At 43.0% G+C, this 24,950-nt stretch overlaps 1 protein-coding gene and 1 long non-coding RNA gene across 2 annotated transcripts; one reads left to right on the top strand and one right to left on the bottom strand.

Annotated features, from left to right (window-relative positions):
• Window positions 1-630: 630 nt before the first annotated feature.
• Window positions 631-6,770, top strand: LOC121840120. The gene is made up of 7 exons (XM_042302001.1): window positions 631-673; window positions 4,678-4,739; window positions 4,918-5,079; window positions 5,385-5,474; window positions 5,675-5,793; window positions 5,954-6,104; window positions 6,232-6,770. Exons 1-7 carry the CDS (start codon window positions 631-633, stop codon window positions 6,721-6,723), a joined length of 1,119 nt encoding a protein of 372 aa, XP_042157935.1. The 3' UTR covers window positions 6,724-6,770.
• Window positions 6,771-17,278: 10,508 nt separating this feature from the next.
• LOC121840043 lies at window positions 17,279-24,733 on the bottom strand. The gene is made up of 3 exons (XR_006079325.1): window positions 23,853-24,733; window positions 23,033-23,415; window positions 17,279-17,412 (listed from the first exon to the last, which is right to left on the bottom strand). It is a non-coding gene; the product is annotated as an uncharacterized LOC121840043 (long non-coding RNA).
• Between the last annotated feature and the right edge of the window lie 217 nt (window positions 24,734-24,950).

The raw sequence follows: 24,950 nt of genomic DNA, 5'->3' as shown, positions 1-24,950 counted from the left end.
CTTCACAGACCAGTCCTCAGGCCAATCTTTCTGTGCATCAGCCTGGTAATGGCTTCTGCTCTGCCCTGCAGACTTAAGTTCCTCATATTTTCTACATAGCATGCAGTCGGGGTTGGTGATGGTGAATTCAGGTGCTGCATGGCTGTTGTCTTGGCAGGCTTGGGTTTCCATGGGCTCATTCTTCCTGTGCTCCATATTCAGATGATGACCCTGCACCAAACAGAGCTCACACTCCTCCTCTCCAAGCTTCACAAAGCTGATGTTCCTTCCCTTTACCACCTTGCGATAGGTTTCATAACTGCAGCTGGCATCTTTGTTCTTCTCCTTGTAGTCATTATGCATGAACCGAATATTGACGTCACTAGGGAGGTAGAGGCGATGTGGGGCATGCTCTCATCTGTAGTGGCTGATTTGGGGATGTAAGGACTCAATGTGTTGCAGGATTGGATTCATGTTCAATTTGCTCGCTGAAGCTTTCTTTCCCCTCTGATCCTTTGGTGGAATCAGTTTGGTTGTGATTGACTTGCCCATCATTGTGACAATCAACCTGTCATTTTTGGGGTGGTAGCCCAATGTTGTCAGAAAAAACACTTTGCACACCTGTTGTGCAGAACCGCTCTGGTTTAGAAGATGGTACAGAAACGACCTGCTGCGTCGACTGTCAGCACCAACTGTAACATTTTTCTTAGATTGCTGTGCCACCGTGTGGAAGATCCATGTCCTCTTCTCCTTATAATTAATCTCCCAATACTTTTCTCATATTTCCTTTCACCTAACCTCTGAAATATTCTGAGTACATTGCCTCTTGCATTTGGGACCACATGGCTTACCCATTGGTGGAATCTTGGATTTCTTATTTGATAGGTGTTCTGGAGTTGTGTCCACGGGCTCAGCTACCACTTGTGCTGTAACATCCAACTCTGAAGGTGGATGATAATCTTCATCATCATCATCATTGACAATTTATTTCTCTTCTGATAGTCTGATGTCTAATGAGTCAGAGACCACCCACTGGTTCTCTATTTCTTCAAATAGTGTTGACACTGTGACTTCAGTTAAAGGGGGTAGATCAGGAATCTTTGTTGAAATGTGGCCCTCAAAATCAACTGAAATAAATAGAGCAAAGAATCAGGGACATGCATCCTAATGATTCTAATCTGTCATGGATGATAATAATTAATAGTGACATTTTCTGGTGTGCAAACATATGATATAATTCTTTCAGTTATTCTTTAATATAGGATATAATCAATGTTGATTTGATCTTGTGCAAACATTATCTTATTAATTTTCACTGTCAAAACTCAGTTCATCTATTAATTTCATACCTGCTCCCAAAAAGGCTCTTACATTTACAAATACAAAAATATTGCATGGATGGACATTGACAGGAATAAAACCTAGTATTGACGTGGTTGTACTGTCTAATACACCCTCACATGGCAACTTTGATCCGCATTGATACTAATCATCTAGGCCACAGGGATTGATGGAAGTCATGCAAAACAGTTTTTTCTGCATTCATGTATAGATGGCACTGAAGCAGACACATTGAGCACATGTTTGGCATGTCAAAGCTTGTTGTACTAATTACATATGCCACCAACAAAGGTGATGGATACAATTTGGGATTTTAACTTCCCTGACCAGGACAGTCACGCAATACTGGAATATAAAAGAAAACCAGAAACCCTGAACATGTGAGTAGATATATTATAACCTCTAGTGACTCCCCATCCCGCATGAGGGAGCGTAATCATCGACTGACACTAATTAGCATAACACAACGGACATAAATATTCCTAGAAAATATTCCTATTCATGAAAATCACAAGTGAAATATATTGGGACACAGCTTAGCCTTTTGTTAATCACCCTGCCATCTCAGATTTTCAAAATATGCTTTACAGCCAAAGCTAGACAAGCATTTGTGTAAGTTTATCGACAGCCTAGCATAGCATTCTGTCCAGCTAGCAGCAGGTAACTTGGTTACGGAAATCAGAAAAGCAATCAAATTAAATTGTTTACCTTTGATGAGCTTCAGATGTTTTCACTCACGAGACTCCCAGTTAGATAGCCAATGTTTCCTTTTTTTCCAAAAATATTATTTTTGTAGGCGAAATAGCTCTGTTTGTTCTTCACATTTGGCTGAGAATTCGCCCGGAAATTGCAGTCACGAAAACGCCGAAAAATATTCCAAATTAGCTCCATAATATCGACAGAAACATGGCAAATGTTGTTCATAATCAATCCTCAAGGTGTTTTTCAAATATCTATTCGATAATATATCCACTGGGACAAATAGTTTTTAAGTAGGACCGATTGGAATAATGGCTACCTCTGTATTTTACGCGAAAATCACTCTGGGAGCCATCAGGTGACCAGTTGCGCAATGTAGCCGCACGGGTATTCTTCAACATATACGTAAAACTACGTCACAATGCTGTAGACACCTTGGGGAATACGGAGAAAAAGTAATCTGGTTGATAGCCCATTCACTGCGCAATAGGGACGCATTGGAACGCAGCGCTTTCAAAACATGAGGCACTTCCGGATTTTTCTCAGGCTTTCGCCTGCAACATCAGGTCTGTTATACTCACAAACAATATTTTTACAGTTTTGGAAACTTTAGAGTGTTTTCTATCCTAAGCTTTCAATTATATGCATATTCTAGCATCTTTTCCTGACAAAATATCCCGTTTACTACGGGAATGTTATTTTTCCAAAAATACTGCCCCCTATCATAATGAGCTAGCAATGCTGTGTGTGCGCTCATCCTGCAAAAAGAGTGTGAGTGGCTTTTGACAATTCAGTATGGGGTGCACGTCCAACTGACCGTCAGCTGGCTAAAGATCGTGTGTGTGGTGTAACGTTACGGATTCAAATAACCCATTGAATGTCTGAATACAACTAAAAGGATGATATTAAATCCAGGTATAATAGATTGAAGCTAGTATAAACTGTTGATCGTCTCTTATGGGAACATGTAGCACAAATCTATTGCTTCATGCTAATGCTAGCGTCATTTTTATCTAAGTGGCTGTCACTGGCTAGAAATCGTGTGTATGGTGTACTGATTCAAAGAAACCAGCAGATGAAATTTCAGAATATAATTGATTATATGGCTAATAGATTGACGTTAGTATCAATTGCAGATATCTTATGAGAGCAGGGAGCATTGTTAGTCTATGCTCGCCAGCTAATTTATTTTGATATCAGATGTACTTAGCTAGCTAGTTCTTACCAGTGTCTGGATGTCGGCGTTTCAGAGCAAGTTGAACCATCATTTCCCCCCGGGAATGCTGTGCCATGGTGTTGCATCCCTAGATTAGCAATGTATGTGTGTGTAGCTGTCAGTCAGTGTCATACAGGTTCGATTGCATCACTATCAGAATAGAATGATATGATACAAAGGTTAAACGCAGTAACTGCAGCCAAGGGCAGGTTGAAACCAAGCTAAAAGGCAGGAAGTTCAGTTACTGCCATTTACCTTGGTTTCACAGTAACTTTTTGCAGTTACTGCTAATACGACCCCCATTTTCTCCAAAACTCAATACAATAGAGGCAGGATACTTGTCCACTGACTCGCCAAACATGACCCTGTGTGAACCAAGGTCCTTTACACCACCAATTAATCCACACATAAAACGGTCAACCGAATCGTTTCTAGTCATCTCTCCTCCTTCCAGGCTTTTTCTTCTCTTGATTCTATATTGCGATTGGCAACTTTCATAAATTAGGTGCCTTACTGCCACTGACCTCTTTGGTTTTTCAGTCACCCATGTGGGTATAACCAATGAGGAGATGGCAAGTGGGTACCTGCTCCTATAAACCAATGAGGAGATGGGAGAGGCAGGACTTGCAGTGGGATCTGCATCAGAAATAGAACTGTCTTCTATTTTAGCCCTTTGCTATGCAGATGCTCGTTGGCAGCCCAAGCAGTGTGGGTGCAATCATTGAATAATATAGACGTAGTCGTGGTAATGCTTTAAATCCATCACTGCAAATGACTGACAATTTCGACATGGAATACATGTGGATCACATTTTAGGGTTGAGATATGATTCTGTGGAAGGCTTGGCAACAGAGTGCACGTGTTGCAAACCAAACTGAGGAGATGGGCACACCATAAATAAGCCTGTAGACTATATCAGTAGGTTAAGGATCCTTTCATAGTGTTTATATCAGTACAACAACATAGGTCTATCAGATAACGTTTACTTGAGGGCACGGGTCTTTTCTGGAGACACAGGATAATCAAGTTTTTATGACATCACTTGTTTACAATATTAGTCAATATACCTACTATGTCAAAAGTGCGGGCAAAGAAGAAGAAAATGTGAGTAGGCCTAGGATAATGCTTTGTTCGTTCTTCATAATAATTGTCACATTTGTATAATTCTAAAGATGGACGATGAAAGTCTATGAGATGAATATGTAGCCTACAGAATCAGTCATCATGTAGGCCTATGGCTAGTTGACTAGTTAGTTTAACAATGTAAATGGATCAAACAAATTTGTTTTAGAGATAAGCTTGGTTCAACATTTTTCATGCAAGTGAATTGGCAAAAGGTGGAATTATTGCAAACCAAGTGACAGGGATGGGGTCTACTATCAAAACCATTACCAAAACCCCACGTCTAAAAAGTTTTGTCATGATTGTCTCTGTCTTTGTAGGGGTTACAGGAAGCCCCAGAAAGGACATTCCCTGTATTCTTCAGAGGAAAACTGGGGAGAAGGTTAGTGTGATAGTATGACATTCCAAATGATCTGAGATCCTCAATTTCTTTCAAATGAAATGTTACCTAATTATATATTTTTAATTACTTCCTTCCATTTCCAGTCCTAATTCCAAAACCATTCCCACTGTAGTATCCATTGCCCTGACATTGAGGTTTGTTAAAACACAATCCACAGCTCCATCAGGAGACCCCAGGATTTGACCTGTTGGACCCCAACATGAGAGTCATAGATGTTAGTTATAACTGCCTCCACGACAAACACCTGAAGAGTTTTTTCCGCCATCCGGAAAGGAAGAAGCGGCTGGTTAAGCAAGGCCTCATCACCTCAAATGAGAAGGCAAGGCAAACCTCCCTTTTCTTTCCAAAATCTAAAAGTGACACTTATATGGAACTGAGAAAATTGGACAGGTGTAAGCAATATGATGGCTAGGTGAAATGTTTGCCATTTTGCTTAGTTTACTCAAATCCAAATCTACATATGGTCATTGTTAGTGCAGGTTGTAAAAGAGAATGTCTTACCTGGTTAAATAAAGGCAAAATCAATCAATATTGGGGTTTCGGGTAGAGGTAGATTTGGGATTGGGTGTTTGTACACATGAACTTCCTCTAGAAAATGGCTCTTTTGTGGCTCCTCCCTTTCAGGTGCTGTGTACTGGTAAAGAGTACAATCGCTACAGTAGCTACATCAAGTCAGTTCAGTTGCTGTGGGAGAAGCAGTGCTGTGCCCAGCAGGTTAGAGTGGTCTGCTTTCTAGATGCATAATTATAAAAACACAAATGCTATATTGTAAGACACCTTTCCATGCGTTTTATTCCAACTGTGTATGTAACTTGCTGTCGCTCATGGATCGGGAAAGGGTTTTCTGATCACGTGACAAGACCAGGAAAAACTTGTGGAAGGCAAGGGTGCAAATTAATCTCTCTCTCTCTCAGAAAACGCTTTTGAAGCAGTTCCTAGTCTTGCAGCAGCAAGGGGAGGTTCCGTCCCACATCTCACTGACGGATGTTAGAGATTGGCTCATTGCCAAGGGTAGAAACTACTTCAAGAACACGTGAGTGTTATTAGAATCTTTTACTCAAATTTGCTTAAAACAAAACATAAGCAAAGGTGTGGAATCACGTTGACCTATCTAGCAATAACTTGAGAAATAGATATGGTGGACAGTTTGAGTATTAAGGTTAATCATGTTTTATGTTCCCTTGTATGTGAAGGTTTCAGAGTGAAATGGAAGAGGGGAAGAACCTTCACTTGGCCGAACTGGCTTGGGATGTGAAACGACGCCTCAGGCTTAAGGAGCTGGAAAGAGAAGTGTGCAGGGAGCTGCGCCTGGAGCGCCAAATCCGCTGGTCGGTGATTGGACAGGTAAGGATGGAACAGCGGCACTCCTAGGGCTGATATCAACACACAGTTGCTTAAGCAGCAGTAGGACCTCAGTGTTTCTGTTGGTATCTTCATCCATTTGCCTCTCTTTCTCACCCATCTCTCTTAGCCTGGTAGCCAGATGGGAGATTGGAGACCCCTGGGCATGGAGACACACACACCTCTGGGAATGGACTCTCCCTTCAGACACTCCACCTCCTCGATGGACACTCTTTCCAGTCAGATCTCGACTGAGACCCTCGAGGCTGCTAGGCTACATACTGCCAGACCACATATTGCCAGACCACAAACTACCAGACCACGTTCTGCCAGACCACCAACTGAAAGACCTAGCAGTGACTCTGATCACTCTGGAACCTTGTCTTCTGTGATGACCTGCTCACCACATTCATCTAGCCCTTCAGTGGTAGGTCATTTTGGTCATGAACATGTTCCCAGCTTTCACTCTTTGGGGGCTGCAGGCATATTACTGCTTCCCTGTCTCCCATCTACTGGGAAATCCATATCCAAGTACAGTGGCAAGAAAAAGTATGTGAACCCTTTGGAATTACCTGGACTTCTGCGTAAATTTGTCATAAAATGTTATCTGATCTTCATCTAAGTCACAACAATAGACAAACAATGATACTTGTTCATGTCTTTATTGAACACACGGTGTAAACATTCACAGTGCAGGGTGGAAAAAGTACACTCTGCAAAAAAATAAACTTCCCTTTTTCAGGATCCTGTCTTTCAAAGATAATTCATATATATCCAAATAACTTCACAGATCTTCATTTTAAAGGGCATAAACACTGTTTCCCATGCTTGTTCAATGAACCATGAACAATTAATGAACATGCATTTGTGGAACGGTCGTTAAGACACTAACAGCTTATAGACGATAGGCAATTAAGGTCACAGTTATGAAAACTTAGGAAACTAAAGAGGCCTTTATACTAACCTTTCTACTAACCTCAAAAGAAAGATGCCCAGGGTTCCTGCTCATCTGCGTGAACGTGCCTTTGGCATGCTGCAAGGACGCATGAGGACTGCAGATGTGGCCAGGGCAATAAATTGCAATGTCCGTTCTGTGAGACGCCTAAGACAGCGCTACAGGGAGACAGGACGGACAGCTGTTTGTTCCCGCAGTGGCAGACCTCGTGTAACAACACCTGCACAGGATCGGTACATCCGAACATCACACCTGCGGGACAGGTACAGGATGGCAACAACAGCTGCCCGAGTTTCACCAGGAATGCACAATCCCTGCTCAGACTGTCCGCAATAGGCTGAGAGAGGCTGGACTGAGGGCTTGTAGGCCTGTTGTAAGGAAACCGGCACAACGTCGCCAATGGGCACAAACCGACCATCGCTGGACCAGACAGGACTGTCAAAAAGTGCCTTTCACTGACGAGTCATGGTTTTGTTTCACCAGGGGTGATGGTCGGATTCGCGTTTATCGTCAAAGGAATGAGCGTTACACCGAGGCCTGTACTCTGGAGCGGTATCAATTTGGAGGTGGAGGGTTCGTCATGGTCTTGGGCGGTGTGTCACAGCATCATCGGACTGAGCTTGTTGTCATTGCAGGCAGTCTCAACGCTGTGTGTTACAGGGAAGACAACCTCCTCCCTCATGTGGTATTCTTCCTGCAGGCTCATCCTGACATGACTTTCCAGAATGACAATGCCACCAGCCATACTGCTCGTTCTGTCCGAGATTTCCTGCAAGACAGGAATATCCGTGTTCTGCCATGGCCAGCGAAGAGCCCGTATCTCAATCCCATTGAGCACGTCTGGGACCTGTTGGACAAAACATACAGGTATTGTGTAACATGAAGTCCTATGAGTGCCATCTGATGAAGATCATCAAAGGTTAGTGATTAATTTGATCTCTATTTCTGCTTTTTGTGACTCCTCTCTTTGGCTGGAAAATGGCTCTATGTTTTTCTGTGACTAGACCTAACATAATCGTATGGTGTGCTTTCGCTGTAAAGCCTGACATTTTCTAAAACTGATTGAAATCGGACACGATGGGTAGATTAACAAGAAGTTAAGCTTTAATTTGTTGTTTTGCACTTGTGAATGTATGAAAGTTAAATATTTCTGAAAAATATTTTTGAATTTCGCGCTCTGCCATTTCAGCGGATGTTGTCAAGTGGTTCCCCTAGCCAGAAGATGTCTCAGTTGTTCAATGTTGTATGTTCATGCAATTATTTGCACATGTTAAGTTTGCTGATAATAAACACAGTTGACAGTGAAAGGACGTTTCTTTTTTTGCTGAGTTTATGTGAACCCTTGGTTTTAAAAATGGTTGACCCTACTTTGGCAGCAATAACCTCAACGTTTTCTGTAGTTGCAGATCAGACCTGCGCAACGGTCAGGAGGAATTTTATACCATTCCTCTTTACAAAACTGTTTCAGTTTAGCAACATTCTTGGGATGTCTGGTGTGAACCGCTCTCTTGAGGCCCTGCCACAGCATCTCAATCCGGTTGAGGTCCTCTACTCTGACTGGGCCACTCCAGAAGGCATATTTTCTTCTGTTGCAGCCATTCTGTTGCAGCCATTCTGTTGTTGATTTAATTCGGTGTTTTGGGTCGTTGTCCTGTTGCATCATCCAACTTCTGTTGAGCTTCAATTGGCGAACAGCCTTACATTCTCCTGCAAAATGTCTTGATAAACTTGCCAATTAATTTTTCCATCGACGATAGCTAGCTGTCCAGACCCTGAGGCAGCAAAGCAGCTCCAAACCATGATACCATGCTCCCTTCACCATACTTTACAGTTGGGATGAGGTTTTGATATTGGTGTGCGTTGCGTTTTTCCCCCTCCACACAGTGTTGTGTGTTCCTTTCAAACAACTGAACTTTAGATTCATCTCTCCACAGAATCTGGAACATCCAGATGCTCTTTTGTGAACTTCAAACGTGCAGCAATGTTTTTATTTGGACAGTCGGTGGCTTCTTCCGTGGTGTCCTCCAATGAACACCATTATTGTTTATTGTTTTACGTATCGTAGACCTGTCAACAGAGATGTTAGGATGTTCCAGAGATTTCTTTAAGTCTTCAGCTAACACTTTAAGATTCTTCTTAACCTCATTGAGCATTCTGCGCTGTGCTCTTGCAGTCATCTTTGCAGGACGGCCACTCCTAGGGAGAGTAGCGACAGTGCTGAACTTTCTCCATTTATATACAATTTGTATAACCAAATCAAATCAAATGTATTTATGTAGCCCTTCGTACATCAGCTGATATCTCAAAGTGTTGTACAGAAACCCAGCCTAAAACCCCAAACAGCAAGCAATGCAGGTGTAGAAGCACGGTGGCTAGGAAAAACTCCCTAGAAAGGCCAAAACCTAGGAAGAAACAGAGAGGAACCAGGCTATGTGGGGTGGCCAGTCCTCTTCTGGCTGTGCCGGGTGGAGATTATAACAGAACATGGCCAAGATGTTCAAATGTTCATAATGACCAGCATGGTCAAATAATAATAATCACAGGCAGAACAGTTGAAACTGGAGCAGCAGCACGGCCAGGTGGACTGGGGACAGCAAGGAGTCATCATGCCAGGTAGTCCTGAGGCATGGTCCTAGGGCTCAGGTCCTCCGAGAGAGAGAAAGAAAGAGAGAATTAGAGAGAGCATACTTAAATTCACACAGGACACTAGATAGGACAGGAGAAGTACTCCAGATATAACAAACTGACCCTAGCCCCCCGACACACAAACTACTGCAGCATAAATACTGGAGGCTGAGACAGGAGGGGTCAGGAGACACTGTGGCCCCATCCAATGACACGCCCGGACAGGGCCAAACAGGAAGGATATAACCCCACCCACTTTGCCAAAGCACAGCCCCCACACCACTAGAGGGATATCTTCAACCACCAACTTACCATCCTGAGACAAGGCCGAGTAAAGCCCAGAAAGATCTCCACCACGGCACAACCCAAGGGGGGCGCCAACCCAGAAAGGAAGATCACATCAGTGACTCAACCCACTCAAGTGACGCACCCCTCCTAGGAACGGTATTAAGAGCCCTAGTAAGCCAGTGACTCAGCCCCTGTAATAGGGTTAGAGGCAGAGAATCCCAGTGGAAATAGGGGAACCGGCCAGGCAGAGACAGCAAGGGCGGTTCGTTGCTCCAGAGCCTTTCCGTTCACCTTCACACTCCTGGGCCAGACTACACTCAATCATATTACACACTGAAGAGATGAGTCTTCAGTAAAGACTTAAATGTTGAGACCGAGTTTGCGTCTCTCACATGGGTAGGCAGACCATTCCATAAAAATGGAGCTCTATAGGAGAAAGCCCTGCCTCCAGCTGTTTGCTTAGAAATTAGGAGGCCTGCGTCTTGTGACCGTAGCGTAAGTGTAGGTATTTTACGGCAGGACCCAATCAGAGAGATAGGTAGGATCAAACCCATGTAATGCTTTGTAGGTTAGCAGTAAAACCTTGAAATCAGCCCTTGCCTTGACAGGAAGCCAGTGTAGGGAGGCTAGCACTTGAGTAATATGATACATTTTTGGGGGTTCTAGTCAGGATTCTAGCAGCCGTATTTAGCACTAACTGAAGTTTATTTAGTGCTTTATCCGGGTAGCCGGAGAGTAGAGCATTGCAGTAGTCTAACCTAGAAGTGACAAAAGCATGGATTCATTTTTCTGCATCATTTTTGGCCAGAAAGATTCTGATTTTTGCAATGTTACGTAGATGGAAAAAAGCTGTCCTTGAAACAGTCTTGATATGTTCTTCAAAAGAGAGATCAGGGTCCAGAGTAACACCGAGGTCCTTCACAGTTTCATTTGCGACGACTGTACAACCATTAATTGTCCGATTCAACAGAAGATCTCTTTGTTTTTTGGAACCTAGAACAAGCATCTCTGTTTTGTCCGAGTTTAAAAGTAGAAAGTTTGCAGCCATCCACTTCCTTATGTCTGAAACACATGTTTCTAGCGAGGGCAATTTTGGGGCTTCACCATGTTTCATTGAAATGTACAGCTGTGTGTCATCCGCATAGCAGTGAAAGTTAACATTATGTTTTCGAATGACATCCCCAAGAAGTAAAATATATAGTGAAAACAATAGTGGTCCTAAAACAGAACCTTGAGGAACACCGACATTTACAGTTGATTTGTCAGAGGACAAACCATTCACAGAGACAAACTGATATCTTTCCGACAGATAAGATCTAAACCAGTCCAGAACTTGTCCGTGTAGACCAATTTGGGTTTCCAATCTCCAAAAGAATGTGGTGATCGATGGTATCAAAAGCAGCACTAAGGTCTAGGAGCACAAGGACAGATGCAGAGCCTCGGTCTGATGCCATTAAAATGTCATTTACCACCTTCACAAGTGCAGTCTCAGTGCTATGATGGGGTCTAAAAAAAGACTGAAGCATTTCGTATACATTGTTTGTCTTCAGGAAGGCAGTGAGTTGCTGCGCAACAGCCTTTTCTAAAATTTTGAGAGGAATGGAAGATTCGATATGGGCCGATAGTTTTTATATTTTCTGGGTCAAGGTTTGGCTTTTTCAAGAGAGTCTTTATTAATGCCACTTTTAGTGAGTTTGGTACACATCCGGTGGATAGAGAGACGTTTATTATGTTCAACATAGGAGGGCCAAGCACAGGAAGCAGCTCTTTCAGTAGTTTAGTTGGAATAGGGTCCAGTATGCAGCTTGAAGGTTTAGAGGACATGATTATTTTCATCATTGTGTCAAGAGATATAGTACTAAAACACTTGAGCGTCTCTCTTGATCCTAGGTCCTGGCAGAGTGAAGGAATACGCAGATTTAAAGAGGAGTCCGTAATTTGCTTTCTAACAATCATAATCTTTTCCTCAAAGAAGTTCATGAATTTATTACTGCTGAAGTGAAAGCCATCCTCTCTTGGGGAATGCTGCTTTTTAGTTAGCTTTGAGACAGTATCAAAAAGGAATATCGGATTGTTCTTATTTTCCTCAATTAAGTTGGAAAAATAGGATGATCGAGCAGCAGTAAGGGCTCTTCGATACTGCACGGTACTGTCTTTCCAAGCTAGTCGGAAGATTTGCAGTTTGGTGTGGCGCCATTTCCGTTCCAATTTTCTGGAAGCTTGCTTCAGAGCTCAGCTATTTTCTGTATACCAGGGAGCTAGTTTCTTATGAGGAATGTTTTTAGTTTTTAGGGGTGCAACTGCATCTAGGGTATTGCGCAAGGTTAAATTGAGTTCCTCAGTTAGGTGGTTAACTGATTTTTGTCCTCTGGCGTGGAGTGATGAACATCAAGGCTTTTAGAGATACTTTTGTAACCCTTTCCAGCTTTATGGAAGTCAACAATTCTTAATATTGGGTCTTCTGAGATCTCTTTTGTTTGAGGCATGGTTCACATCAGGCAATGCTTCTTGTGAATAGCAAACTCACATTTTGTGAGTATTTTTAGGGCACACAGCTCTAACCAACATCTCCAATCTCGTCTCAATGATTGTACTCCAGGTTAGCTTTTAGAGAAGTAATTAGCTTAGGGGTTCAAATACTTTTTTCAACTTACACGGTGAATGTTTAAATTATGTATTCAGTATAGACAATAAAAATACAATAATTTGTGTGTTATTAGTTTAAGCGGAATGTGTTAATCTGTTGTTGTGACTTAGATGAAGATTAAATCTAATTTTATGACCAATTTATGCAGACATTCCGATAATTCCAATAGGGTTCATATACTTTGTCTTGCCACTGTAATTGGATAATATGATATGCGTTTGCCACTTTGGTAAATGTAAAAAGTCTAGATGAGGAAGATGATTAAGTTGCAACAATGAAGACCACATATTTGACATAGAGTAATTGCTAGAAAAGAAAGAAAGGTATACTTGTTATATTTACTTTTTAAAATAATTTTATATGTATTAACATGTGTTTTGATGTCCAACATACTGTAAATCTTAATCAATTCTGTTGATGTTCATATATACAGATTACTGTTAGGGACTTGCTGCTCATGATTGGGCACATAACGAGCTCAGTATTGGATGAGGTAAATAGCATCCTGATCCCTGCCTTGGTTGACCTTATAAGGCTGAGAGCTTCAGAAAGTGCTGCAGAGAATATGCTCCCCATCAGCAAAGACACCAACAAAGATTCAACCCAGGGCTCTGTCAGCTGTACCTCCCTACTCTCCAAAGTCAATGTCATCTGTCTCACTCAGAGTCCTGACAGTAGGTCCTCCCCAATCTCCATTGATGAACCAGTCACTGCTGTCCAGACTTATTGTAGCAGCAGTTCTCTGTCCAGTGAGGAATGAACACACTCTTTCTCCAGTCAGATCTCTACTAAGAACCTCCTGGCTGAATCTGCCAATCCACCACCTGCTAAACAACAATCTGCTAAACCACCACCTGCTAAACCACAATCTGCGACACCACCACCTGCTAAACTACAATCTGCTAAACCAGATTCTGCTAAACCACCTACTGCCACTGACTACTCTGGAACCTTATCTGCTGTGGTAGGTCGTGGGCATGTCATCCCTGTCAAACTGACCTTGGCCCCTTTCTCCTCCTTAATCTCCAGCGAAGAGACCAACACCAACCTCTCCTCCAGCAGCCTCCCCTCCTCCTGCTCCATCAAGCTTTCAGACAGTAAGAGTGTAATTCCTTGCTCCCTGACTGTAAGCTCCATTTCAAATGTTCCTGGACCTGACTCTAGCAGCAGCCCTGTGCGGGAGAATCAATTTGCTACTGAGGTCTCGTCGATCTGCCTCAGCCAAGATAGAAATGGCCAAAGAGGGAGTGTGACACCTCCAGCCCCTTTGGATGTTTCCCTCCCCTCCATTATTGAGCGGGCTGGCGGACTTGTATGTTCCGTCATCTCCCAGTCTTTAGCAATTGTGGAGGCGCGGTCAAGTGTGAATGGTGAGGAGGGCTCTCCATCTCCCACCACAGTCTCCCATTCTCCTACAAGGGTGTTTGTCAGCCACTTAAGGAGTAGCCCACTAGGTGAGGACCTTGTAGATTCAACACTTGCGGATGTTATCTCTGTCCTGAAAATGGAGGGAATTCTTTCCTCCTCTCCGACTTTGGAGGAGGAGCTGCTTGATCTCTCCTCCAGTTGTTCTTCGTCATCAAGCGAAACACTGCAATGTGTGTCTGTTGGCCCTCTTGGCAGTGGGTCGGAGACGTCCTTCAAACTTCTTGGGGGTCGTACTCTGAGTATCGCCACCCCAACGGCCCATGATACCACAGAGGACTTAGAAGTCTACAGTGATGAGATTATTGACGAAATCCTTACTATAATGAGGACCAAAAAAGATGATGACAGTGGAAGTGACGTCTCTGGTGCATCAACACCATGCAACACACCAGCACCACAGAGCCGGTTCTCTTCTGCACTGAGGGGAGTGCTTCCCCATGACAGGAGGATACTCAGCACAACACTGCTTGGAATCCAGAACACACTAGACAGTGAGAACCTCTCAGGAGAGTGTTCCACCTCACCACAGGACAATGCCAGAGTCCTGGAGATGATAAAGTTGCTGCAGAGGCGCCTTGAGGGGACACCCTCAGAGTCCTCCATCCATATCACAGATGTGGCTTCACCCTTGGGCATTCCTCTCCCTGTATCTCTCTATGCTGTTCAGTCCGGTGTATTTGCCACTGACAAAGACCTGAAGGCAGAAAGAGTGAAGGGAGTTTTTGAAAGCCTGAGATCCCAGTTTATGAGCTACTCCATCAAGCCTGTGAGTAACATCATTACCAGGGCAACAACAAAGATGGCTGCCTCCAATAAGCTTAGTTCAGAGACACTCCAGGCAGCATCAGCAAGATCATCTGCTGTGGCTCATAACCTTATTAGTTCGGTTTTATTTAAAGTTGCCACGGTGTCCTGCTCTGATGACTTAGAGGGTCTGGGTGATTATCTCAGATGCCCCTCAACTTTGACCAGAGTTCTGACACCTTTGACCTCGGAGAAAGCTACACTGACACCTGCTGCTCTGAAGATCAGAAGGGAGATGTCTCAGGAAGTGGCCACCGAACTCCAGAGTGTCTTGATCAAGGAATCCCTTACTGCCACCCAGACACCATCCAATGGACATGCTTGCACTTCTGGTTCTGCCCCAAGGGAAGCTGTGTGGGACATCCTGAGGAAAACCAAAGAGGAGGCTTCAACAAAAGCCTGAATAAAATTTTCTCTGTTAATTTGGATGAGCGGCTCACAGACTCCATTGCAGATGCCTTATATCCAAAGCTGCATGACAGATTGGAGTCCAAAAGAGAGCTGCAGGCTTCTTATTACAGCTCCCAGATCAGCTGTAGCCTCAGCCCCTTCAAAGTTGAGAGCAGCCTAGAGCTCCAGGAGTTCACTGACCCACTATCTGAGTCAGTATTGTGTCTCCTGGATAGGACATTTGGAGATAAAGCTCAGAACTTAAAGACAGGCGGGGGTGTTTTACAATATGTCACAGACCCAACCTATAAGAAGCTTTTGAATGGACCCCACACCAACAACGTCAATGTGGTTATGCACATGATTGCAGTGGAGGAGTTACCTGTTGAGGGTTGTATTGCGCAAAGTGAGGCCATTCATGGCCTTCACAAGAAGCAAGAGTTCACAAGAAGGATAGTAAGTGCCCTCTGCAGAGAGCTGGAGGAGCACATGGGCTCTGATGCTCTGAGGCGAGCTTTGAGCCACGGCAGCGGGGAGATGACAACAGCCATTGCGAGTGCAGTCACCAGGGAAGTCAACCGTCTGGGTTCAATCGTACCCAAAGTCTCTGTCAGGCCGCTCTCCTCAGACATCTGCCTTAGGATAGACCAGGACAAGGTCATGGTTAAGAGCCGATGTGGCTCGGCTGAGGTGAAGGCATCCCAACCGGTGTATATTATTGTTCATGTAGAGGCGGTGATGGATATCATTGTCTGGCTGCGGTCTCTGATTGTTCCTCGGACCCAGGATAAACTGGCCAGCTGGACCCTAGTTGAGGATGTGACCAACAAGCTGTCCAGTGCTCTGTGGGTGAGGGTGACTAACAGGTGGAGGGAAGCAAATGTCTGCCTGAAGGCAACAGACATCTTTCAGTTGGTGCTGTCTGTGCATAGAAAGTTGATGCAACGCTATGGCACAGAGGAAGCCCTACAGAAGATACTGTGCCACAAGGCACCCAAGCTGCACAAGGAAATTGTCTGTCTTGTCACGAACGGAATTATGGATGCACCATCCAAACTTCAAGACACCAAAAATCTGGAATCTACACTCAACTTGAAAGAATTGACAGCCTTGTTTAATGAAATGACAACCCGTCAATCTTTGAATAAGAAAGCTGAGCAGAGCAGCATCAAGACTGAGATTGAACAGCCGGAGTGATCCACTGTGGAACAAGTGACATCCGGTTCCACCAGATTCATAAGGGAGCTTATATTAGAAGAAGTCCTGATGAAGCTTGTCAAGAAGATATGCCGTATGCCAAAAAGGACCAACAAGCGTCAGCGCATCCAGATGTGGAGACTGAGCTGATCCGATTGTTCGATGAGGTGGCCAAATATCTGATTGAGGAAATGGAAAGGCAGCAAAAAAGTTTCAATTCTAAGATGACATCGAAGCTGGCAGATGCCATCTACACTGACCTTGGGAAGGTCAAGCGTTTGAAACGCTCCTTGAAAATTGAAGATTTATTTGAGGAACAGGAGAAGCTTTCCATTGTCTCTGTCATTGTTTCCCACAAGCTACTGGCCATCTTGAAACTCTCAGTTTCCATATGACCGTGAGACCTCAGACCTTGAAGACTCATGCAGTAATGATTTGGAGGATGCGGAATCTGAGGGGGTGCATTATGCCACCGGCAGAAAGGTAAGACAAGCTCAGATTACTCTTGAACGGTCATTGGTTGTGCTTTTTGATATTGGCACCAGTAAGTATAGCTGTATAATTTTTAGGAATATGTAAAGGAAGTGAAATTGAAGTTTAATTGTGCATTCTTCAATTCTGATCACAGTCCAACGTGAGCATCGTCCTTACAGACACTACAAACCAGCCAGAGATGCACATTGCTGTGGATTCTCCACCTATGAGTGAGTATTCCTGGGGGGAAATGTTCTTATGGGACAATTATATATATAGAAGTAATAAATTATTGTTTTATCAGACAATTATCCATCTGAAATTCTTACATATTTTCATCTTCTTGCCAGTTAAATTATCCAAGATGAGGAAAGGCATCCGGGACTTCTTCTGGAGAGTCCAGAAGGCCTGGAAACGCTTGGTCACCTGCAAGTCCTCTGGGTCCTCTAATGGGTAGCCTGGATGACGTGCAGCCCATGTCAGTTGCTTTTGCCAGGCTACATCTGAGGAGGACACCACAACTGGCCTCAATACAACATTTTTATTTTTGTTGCTCATTTCTGTTTTCATTTTGAATCCCCTAATGCTGCTATATTTGAACCAGGCTGTCAGTGGACTAGCTTACCATTAGTTTATACTCCTTAAGGAAGATCCACTATAGGCTAGTCAACACCAAAATTCCACCTGGGTCTTTTGATCCCTTATTAGCTCCCACTCCTGTAACTAGGAATGTGTGCTTCTAAATGTCATTCAGACATCTACAGCTTCTCCTGTGATTAGGAAGATAAGCTAAGATTCCCAACCAATTGACTAGATGTGCTGTACATCTGATGCCCTCTCCCTATTGTAATCATTGATCCCACATCCATTGCAGCCTCTAAATTTGATGTAGATATTTAGCCTAAATTTAAAAAATGACAAGGAGGGAAGGCCGACAGCAGCTTCTACTCTTACGATTAGGAAAGTGGTGCTAAACTTTTTGGGCTTTGAGGAACAATGCATTTTACTTTTCAATCACTTACATACTTTTTAATGGTTGTTTTAATAAAGCATTTGTATTGCAGATTTGGATTAATATTGTATCTTTCATAATTTTTCATTTTAATTTAGGTATTCATTTAATGACATGGGACTAAAGCGTAGTTTATACCCTACATACGTACACAATAAATAACTACAAGCAGCAAAAAAGCTTTACACAAGAACGCAGGATCAGCATTTTGTGAAGCGTTCTTGTGTTGCACACGAAGGGTATGACCTAGGCTTAGTCATTTTATGACTTCTATAAGGGTATATAATGGTATCCATAGTGCAGTATTAAGATATTCATTATGGAGCTTTATATTATAGTCGAATTAATGTAAATGAATAAAAGTGAATTGATGTATGTCAACTTGATGGCGATATTTGCTTGCTCAACAAAAGCTATATTGGTGTTAGACGGTCTGAAGTTGCATGACATTCACGTATTTATTTATTTGGCACGGCCCTGAAAGGAGGTAGAAAAGGCCTCAATATGATGACAAATATCTTCTGTCAGACAATCTAATCAATGTATTTATCACATGCGCTGAGAAGAACAGGTGAAATGCATACTTACATCTTCCTATAACTCTGCCTTGACAGAGAAGGGCTTGATGAATCATGTACAGTATATGGACCAGCACCCCAGTGGAATGCTTTTGACCCTTTGCAGAGTCCATGCCCCGACGAATTGAGGCTGATCTGGGGGGGAAAAAGGGTGCAACTAAATATTAGGAAGGTGTTCCTGATGTTTTGTGCACTCAGTGTATATACTTCAGGTTGTATATATTTGAAGTTTCCGGAGCATGTGAGTCTTACGGCCAGCTGCCATATTCTTGCATGTATTCTGCATCCGGAACCGTGAAGCCTGGCACGCGAGTTTAGTATGATTTGATATATGTATTTATGCACCACATGTAAAAAGCATCTAGACATTATCTCACATTTCTTTAGACTAACATTTAGTTTTCAACAGCGGAGATTTGTATAAACATTAGTCTCTCTCCGACATCTGCAACATTGTTTCAAATATTCAAATTCAATCTCCAACTGTCCCATAGTAATGAACGTGTAGGGATCGGGAGTCGGGACGAGAGAGAGATGCCAGGCAGCGTTTCTCAGCCAGTTGAAATCATGAATCAGCTGGCATAATTTTTTATGGATATATACAAAGAAATGTCAATTGAAAAAAGGTCAAACGAAAGGAAGGACAACTAGTTTGCAGTCTTTCCAGCACCAGTTTGAAGTTATTGTGTTAGCTGTGTTGTTGGCTAGCTCCTCTGAACAATAGTGTCCTAACAAGAGCACATTTTTTATGCCGGGTGAAATCGTACCTGATTAGCTCATTGTTATTTATGTATCCTCGAAGCCGGTGTTTGGAGGATATTGTCACGCCTGCTCCCACTCCCCCTCCGCGCCAGGCTACCCGTCTGTACATGCACCTGTCACCATCACTACAATATCTCCAGCACAACGCTGGAAATCTGTCCGCATCCACAGAAACTAGTCCCATCATTCTATGACGAACACAGATGGTTTTATATCAAATTCAGAGAGAGAGGCAGAGAGACTCTGACACAGATGTACTGCCAGTTCCTTGTTGTTTGGCTGTACTCTTGAGTATACAAAACATTAAGAACACCTTCCTAATATTCCATTGCACCCCTTTTGCCCTCAGAACACCCTTGTCGAGGCATGGACTCTACAAGGTGTCAAAAGCTTCCCATAGGGATACTGGCCCATGTTGATTCCAAATCTTCCCACAGTTGTGTCAAGTTGGCTGAATGTGCTTTGGGTGGTGGACCATTCTTGATACACATAGGAAACTATCAGCACCTACTACCATACCTCATTCAAAGACAACTCAATCTTAAATCTTTTGTCTTGCCCATTCACCCTCTGAACGGCACACATACAGTGGGGCAAAAAAGTATTTAGTCAGCCACCAATTGTGCAAGTTCTCCCACTTAAAAAGATGAGAGAGGCCTGTAATTTTCATCATAGGTACACTTCAACTATGGCAGACAAAATAAGAAAAAAATCCAGAAAATCACATTGTAGGATTTTTAATGAATTTATTTGCAAATTATGGTGGAAAATAAGTATTTGGTCAATAACAAAAGTTTATCTCAATACTTTGTTATATACCCTTTGTTGGCAATGACAGAGTTCAAATGTTTTCTGTAAGTCTTCACAAGGTTTTCACACACTGTTGCTGGTATTTTGGCCCATTCCTCCATGCAGATCTCCTCTAGAGCAGTGATGTTTTGGGGCTGTTGCTGGGCAACACAGACTTTCAACTCCCTCCAAAGATTTTCTATGGGGTTGAGATCTGGAGACTGGCTAGGCCACTCCAGGACCTTGAAATGCTTCTTACGAAGCCACTCCTTCGTTGCCCGGGTGGTGTGTTTGGGATCATTGTCATGCTGAAAGACCCAGCCAAGTTCATCTTCAATGCCCTTGCTGATGGAAGCAGGTTTTTACTCAAAATCTCACGATACATGGTCCCATTCATTCTTTCCTTTACACGGATCAGTCGTCCTGGTCCCGTTGCAGGAAAACAGCCCCAAAGCATGATGTTTCCACCCCCATGCTTCACAGTAGGTATGATGTTCTTTGGATGCAACTCAGCATTCTTTGTGTCCAAACACGACGACCACTGAGCTTGTTTACTTCTTCTTTTGAGACTTCTTTCCAATGTTGGCGAATGTCTCGTGATAGGCAACGATTCTTCTTGTGAACAATGCTGTTTTCACACCTGGAATGTGAGGGAGCATGATGACTTTTTGCATATCAACGCTCCTCACAGACCAGTCCTCAGGCCAATCTTTCTGTGCATCAGCCCTGCAGACTTCTGATGTTCCTCATATTTTCTATATTGCATGCAGTCGGGGTTGATGATGGTGAATTCAGGTGCTGCATGGCTGTTGTCTTGGCAGGCTTGGGTTTCCATGGCCTCATTCTCCCTGTGCTCCATCTTCAGATGATGACCCTGCACCAAACAGAGCTCGCCCTCCTCCTCTCCAAGCTTCACAAACTGATGTTCCTTCCCTTTACTGCCTTGCGATAGGTTTCATAACCGCAGCTGGCATGTTTGTTCTTCTCCTTGTAGTCATTATGAATGATCCGAATATTGACGTCACTAGGGAGGTAGAGGCGATGTGGGGCATGCTCTCGTCTGTAGTGGCTGATTTGGGGATGGAAGGACTCAATGTGTTACAGGATTGGATTCATGTTCAATTTGCTCGCTGAAGCTTTCTTTCCCCTCTGATCCTTTGGTGGAATCAGTTTGGTGGTGATTGACTTGCCCATCATTGTGACAATCAACCTGTCATTTTTGGGGTGGTAGCCCAATGTTGTCAGAAAAAACACTTTGCACACCTGTTGTGCAGAACCGCTCTGGTTTAGAAGATGGTACAGAAACGACCTGCTGCGTCGACTGTCAGCACCAACTGTAACATTTTTCTTAGATTGCTGTGCCACCGTGTGGAAGATCCATGTCCTCTTCTCCTTATAATTAATCTCCCAATACTTTTCTCATATTTCCTTTCACCTAACCTCTGAAATATTCTGAGTACATTGCCTCTTGCATTTGGGACCACATGGCTTACCCATTGGTGGAATCTTGGATGTCTTGTTTGATAGGTGTTCTGGAGTTGTGTCCACGGGCTCAGCAAAGGTGATGGATACAATTTGGGATTTTAACTTTCCTGACCAGTATAGTCACGCAATACTGGAATATAAAAGACAACCAGAAACCCTGAACATGTGAGTAGATCTATTATTAATGAGCTAGCAATGCTGTTTGTGCACTCATCTGGAAAACGAGTGTGCGTGGCTTTTGACAATTCAGTATGGGGTGCACGTCCAACTGACCGTCAAATGGCTAGAGATCGTGTGTGTGGTGTAACATTACGGATTCAAATAACCCATTGAATGTCAGAATACAACTAAAAGGATAATATTAAATCCAGGTATAACAGATTGAAGCTAGTATAAACTGCTGATCGTCTCTTATGGGAACATGTAGCACAAATCTATTGCTTCATGCTAATACTGGCTAGGTAGGTTTTGACATTTTTGGTATGGGCGCGTCAGTTTTGGCTAGGTGGCTGTCACTGGCTAGTAATCTGTTGGCTAGTAATCTATGGTGTACTGATTCAAAGAAACCATCAGATGAAATTTCAGAATATAATTGATTATATGGCTAATAGATTAACGTTAGTATCAATTGCAGATCTCTTATGAGAGCAGGGAGCATTGTTAGTCTATGCTAGCTAGCTAATTTATTTTGATGTCAGATGTACTTAGCTAGCTAGTTGTTACCAGTGTCTGGATGTCGGCGTTTCAGAGCAAGTTGAACCATCATTTCCCCCCGGGAATGCTGTGCCATGGTGTTGCATCCCTAGATTAGCAATGTATGTGTGTGTAGCTGTCAGTCAGTGTCATACAGGTTCGATTGCATCACTATCAGAATAGAATGATATGATACAAAGGTTAAACGCAGTAACTGCAGCCAAGGGCAGGTTGAAACCAAGCTAAAAGGCAGGAAGTTCAGTTACTGCCATTTACCTTGGTTTCACAGTAACTTTTGCAGTTACTGCTAATACGACACCCAGTTTCTCCAAAACACAATAGTGCCTTATTACGTTATAATAGTTTCTGCATGTCATGTTATGTCGTTTCTACTGTAGCATAATGTTTTTGTGTATATTCCTTATAACCGCGGACACGCGATGTAACGTTACTCATTTCATAACATTTATGGCATTATACTCAATGATTAGGTAGCTAGCTACATTCTTCTATTAGCTCTGGAAAACTATGCTAATTGCGTCAGGGAAGTATTAGCATGTGTTGTATTTTGACCCTGGCCTTATGACTCCCAAGTGGCACAGCGTCTCAGTGCTAGAGGAGTCACTACAGACACCCATCTTCAAATCCAGACTACGTTTCTATCAAAGTAAGTGCCTTATTACATTATAATAGTTTCTGTGTGTTGTGTTATACCGTTTCTACTGTAGCTCACTGTGTGTATGGAGCTAAATATATTTGTGTATATTCCTTATAACCGCGGACACGCTAGGTAACGTTACTCACCTTTTATGGTGTTATATTCAATCGTGCTTATGTAGCGGGTTTCTTATGTACCACAGGAGAACCAAGAAATGAAGAGCGATACCACGGCTGTCTTTTAGGCTTTTATGTTGATCTGCAATAGTATTGTGAAAAGACAGGACAGGAACACATCAGTCTCCAATGCACCATCTGACAAGTTGTTCTTTCTCTCTCAGTGTTTTCTCAGACTCACACGATCACACTCATACATAAAGCAATAATGTATACTATAAAATAATAACCAGTCCTTAATACAGAGCATGTATAATCTTAATTCCTAGACAATAGAACCATACCTGCAATAGTATTGTGAAAAGACAGGACAGGAACACATCAGTCTCCAATGCACCATCTGACAAGTTGTTCTACACAGGAGTATGAAGAAATGTAAAACACATATCCTGTCTCACATCCTCAATACATTGCTAGGTGCTTTCAGTGTTGACAGTTGCAAAATAAAACAACTCATGTACAAAAACACTGCAACATAATAAACAAGTTACAACTTGAAATCGCCTCTATTCCATTCGGACCGTAGAGGACCAAACTACATCTCCCATAATGCAACGCCAGCACCCGTCCGCAGCTCAGCTAGCCGTATGCATCACAGAAAGGCATGCTAGTTTGCAACAGCAGCACTTTTAGCACTCTGTAAACTATATTAATAACAACAATAAAACTGAAAGTTACATGTTTCAATAGTCTCACACTCCCTTATAACAATATCTACAGCATTAACCTTGGGATGTTTTATTTATTTCACGTTATGTACTTCTACAAAAGAGTAATCTGCAACACATACCTTTCTCTCTGTGTTTTCTCCGACTGAGGAGAACGGGAGCTACGGGTAGTACCAGGGTGTTAGTAGGTGACACAAGCACCCAGATGAAATAAAATAAATTTAATGAAACAAAACCCGAAGATGTTAACATCATTCAGCTACTGTAGCTGCCTACCTAACATCAACAGGCAGCACCAGTAGCGCAACAATTAAAAAAGACACTAAAACTAAAGTTCCTGGCGATCATAGCGATCTGCCTCCCCCCTCTGTCTGAACTTGGAATATTCCTGTTCGCGGGCTTTGGCCACTGACCCTCAACCTGGTTGTTCTGTTCTGCGTTGTGTACTATTCTAATAATTTGAAGTTTGATGGAATAACCAATTTAACTCTACTACACTTATGTAGCTAGTTACATTCTTCTATTAGCTCTGCAAAACCATGCTAAATGCGTCAGAAGTATTGGCATGTTGTATTTTGACTACCCTGGAAAAATATCTTATACCACTGGGTCATTTTCTGCCCCCATTTTGAAGTTATAGTCAAGCACGCAGTCTGGTTTGATGTTTCCCTGTCTGGTTTGTTTCTCTCTCCCGTCACGTGGTCCACCTTCCCTGTGGCCGACATGGTTGCTGTATGGACAGTGGAGAGGACATGGACGTCTTGTTTGTCATGGCACTTTACTGCCAGCTGTTAACATTTTTTTTGTTTGTATAATGGGTCATTTAGGATGGCAGTAGCGTTGTTGATGAAATGCAGTCATAGCAGCAGAATTAGAAAGCAGTCTTGGGAATAGATGGTGGCAAAGAAGGGAGTTGCAAACATAGGATCTCTGCTCCAGTATTCTCTTAGGGAGTTCTTCTTTACTGTCACCAGGAATGTATACATTTCACTAATTGTGGCTGTCCCCCCACTCCTGGCTCTCTCTTTTCCTGTAGCTCCAAGGCATAGCGATTGGTCTCTAATATGTCTCCCACCAGCTCCTCTGTCAGAAACAACTTGAAGCACTCTGCCTCAGATGGAAATGGCAAGGGGCGTTGCACTCCAGACTGGGACTCATCAACACAAACAGCAGGGCCAGGAGGGGTGAAATGGCTGGCAGCCTTCCAGCTTCCACAGAAC

This window comes from Oncorhynchus tshawytscha, linkage group LG19 (assembly GCF_018296145.1).
Source record: "Oncorhynchus tshawytscha isolate Ot180627B linkage group LG19, Otsh_v2.0, whole genome shotgun sequence".
Classification (NCBI taxonomy): domain Eukaryota; kingdom Metazoa; phylum Chordata; class Actinopteri; order Salmoniformes; family Salmonidae; genus Oncorhynchus; species Oncorhynchus tshawytscha.
Note: the sequence above shows the minus strand (reverse complement) of the source record. Positions and strands in the feature narration are given on the sequence as shown.

Excerpts from the sequence above, each read along its gene's own strand:
- LOC121840120 (XM_042302001.1), top strand. The coding sequence starts at position 631 with ATGGTACAGAAACGACCTGCTGCGTCGACTGTCAGCACCAACT. Across the intron at positions 674-4,677 it reads GTCGACTGTCAGCACCAACT|GGGTTACAGGAAGCCCCAGA; the intron begins GTAACATTTTTC and ends CTGTCTTTGTAG. Across the intron at positions 6,105-6,231 it reads GCTGGTCGGTGATTGGACAG|CCTGGTAGCCAGATGGGAGA; the intron begins GTAAGGATGGAA and ends CATCTCTCTTAG.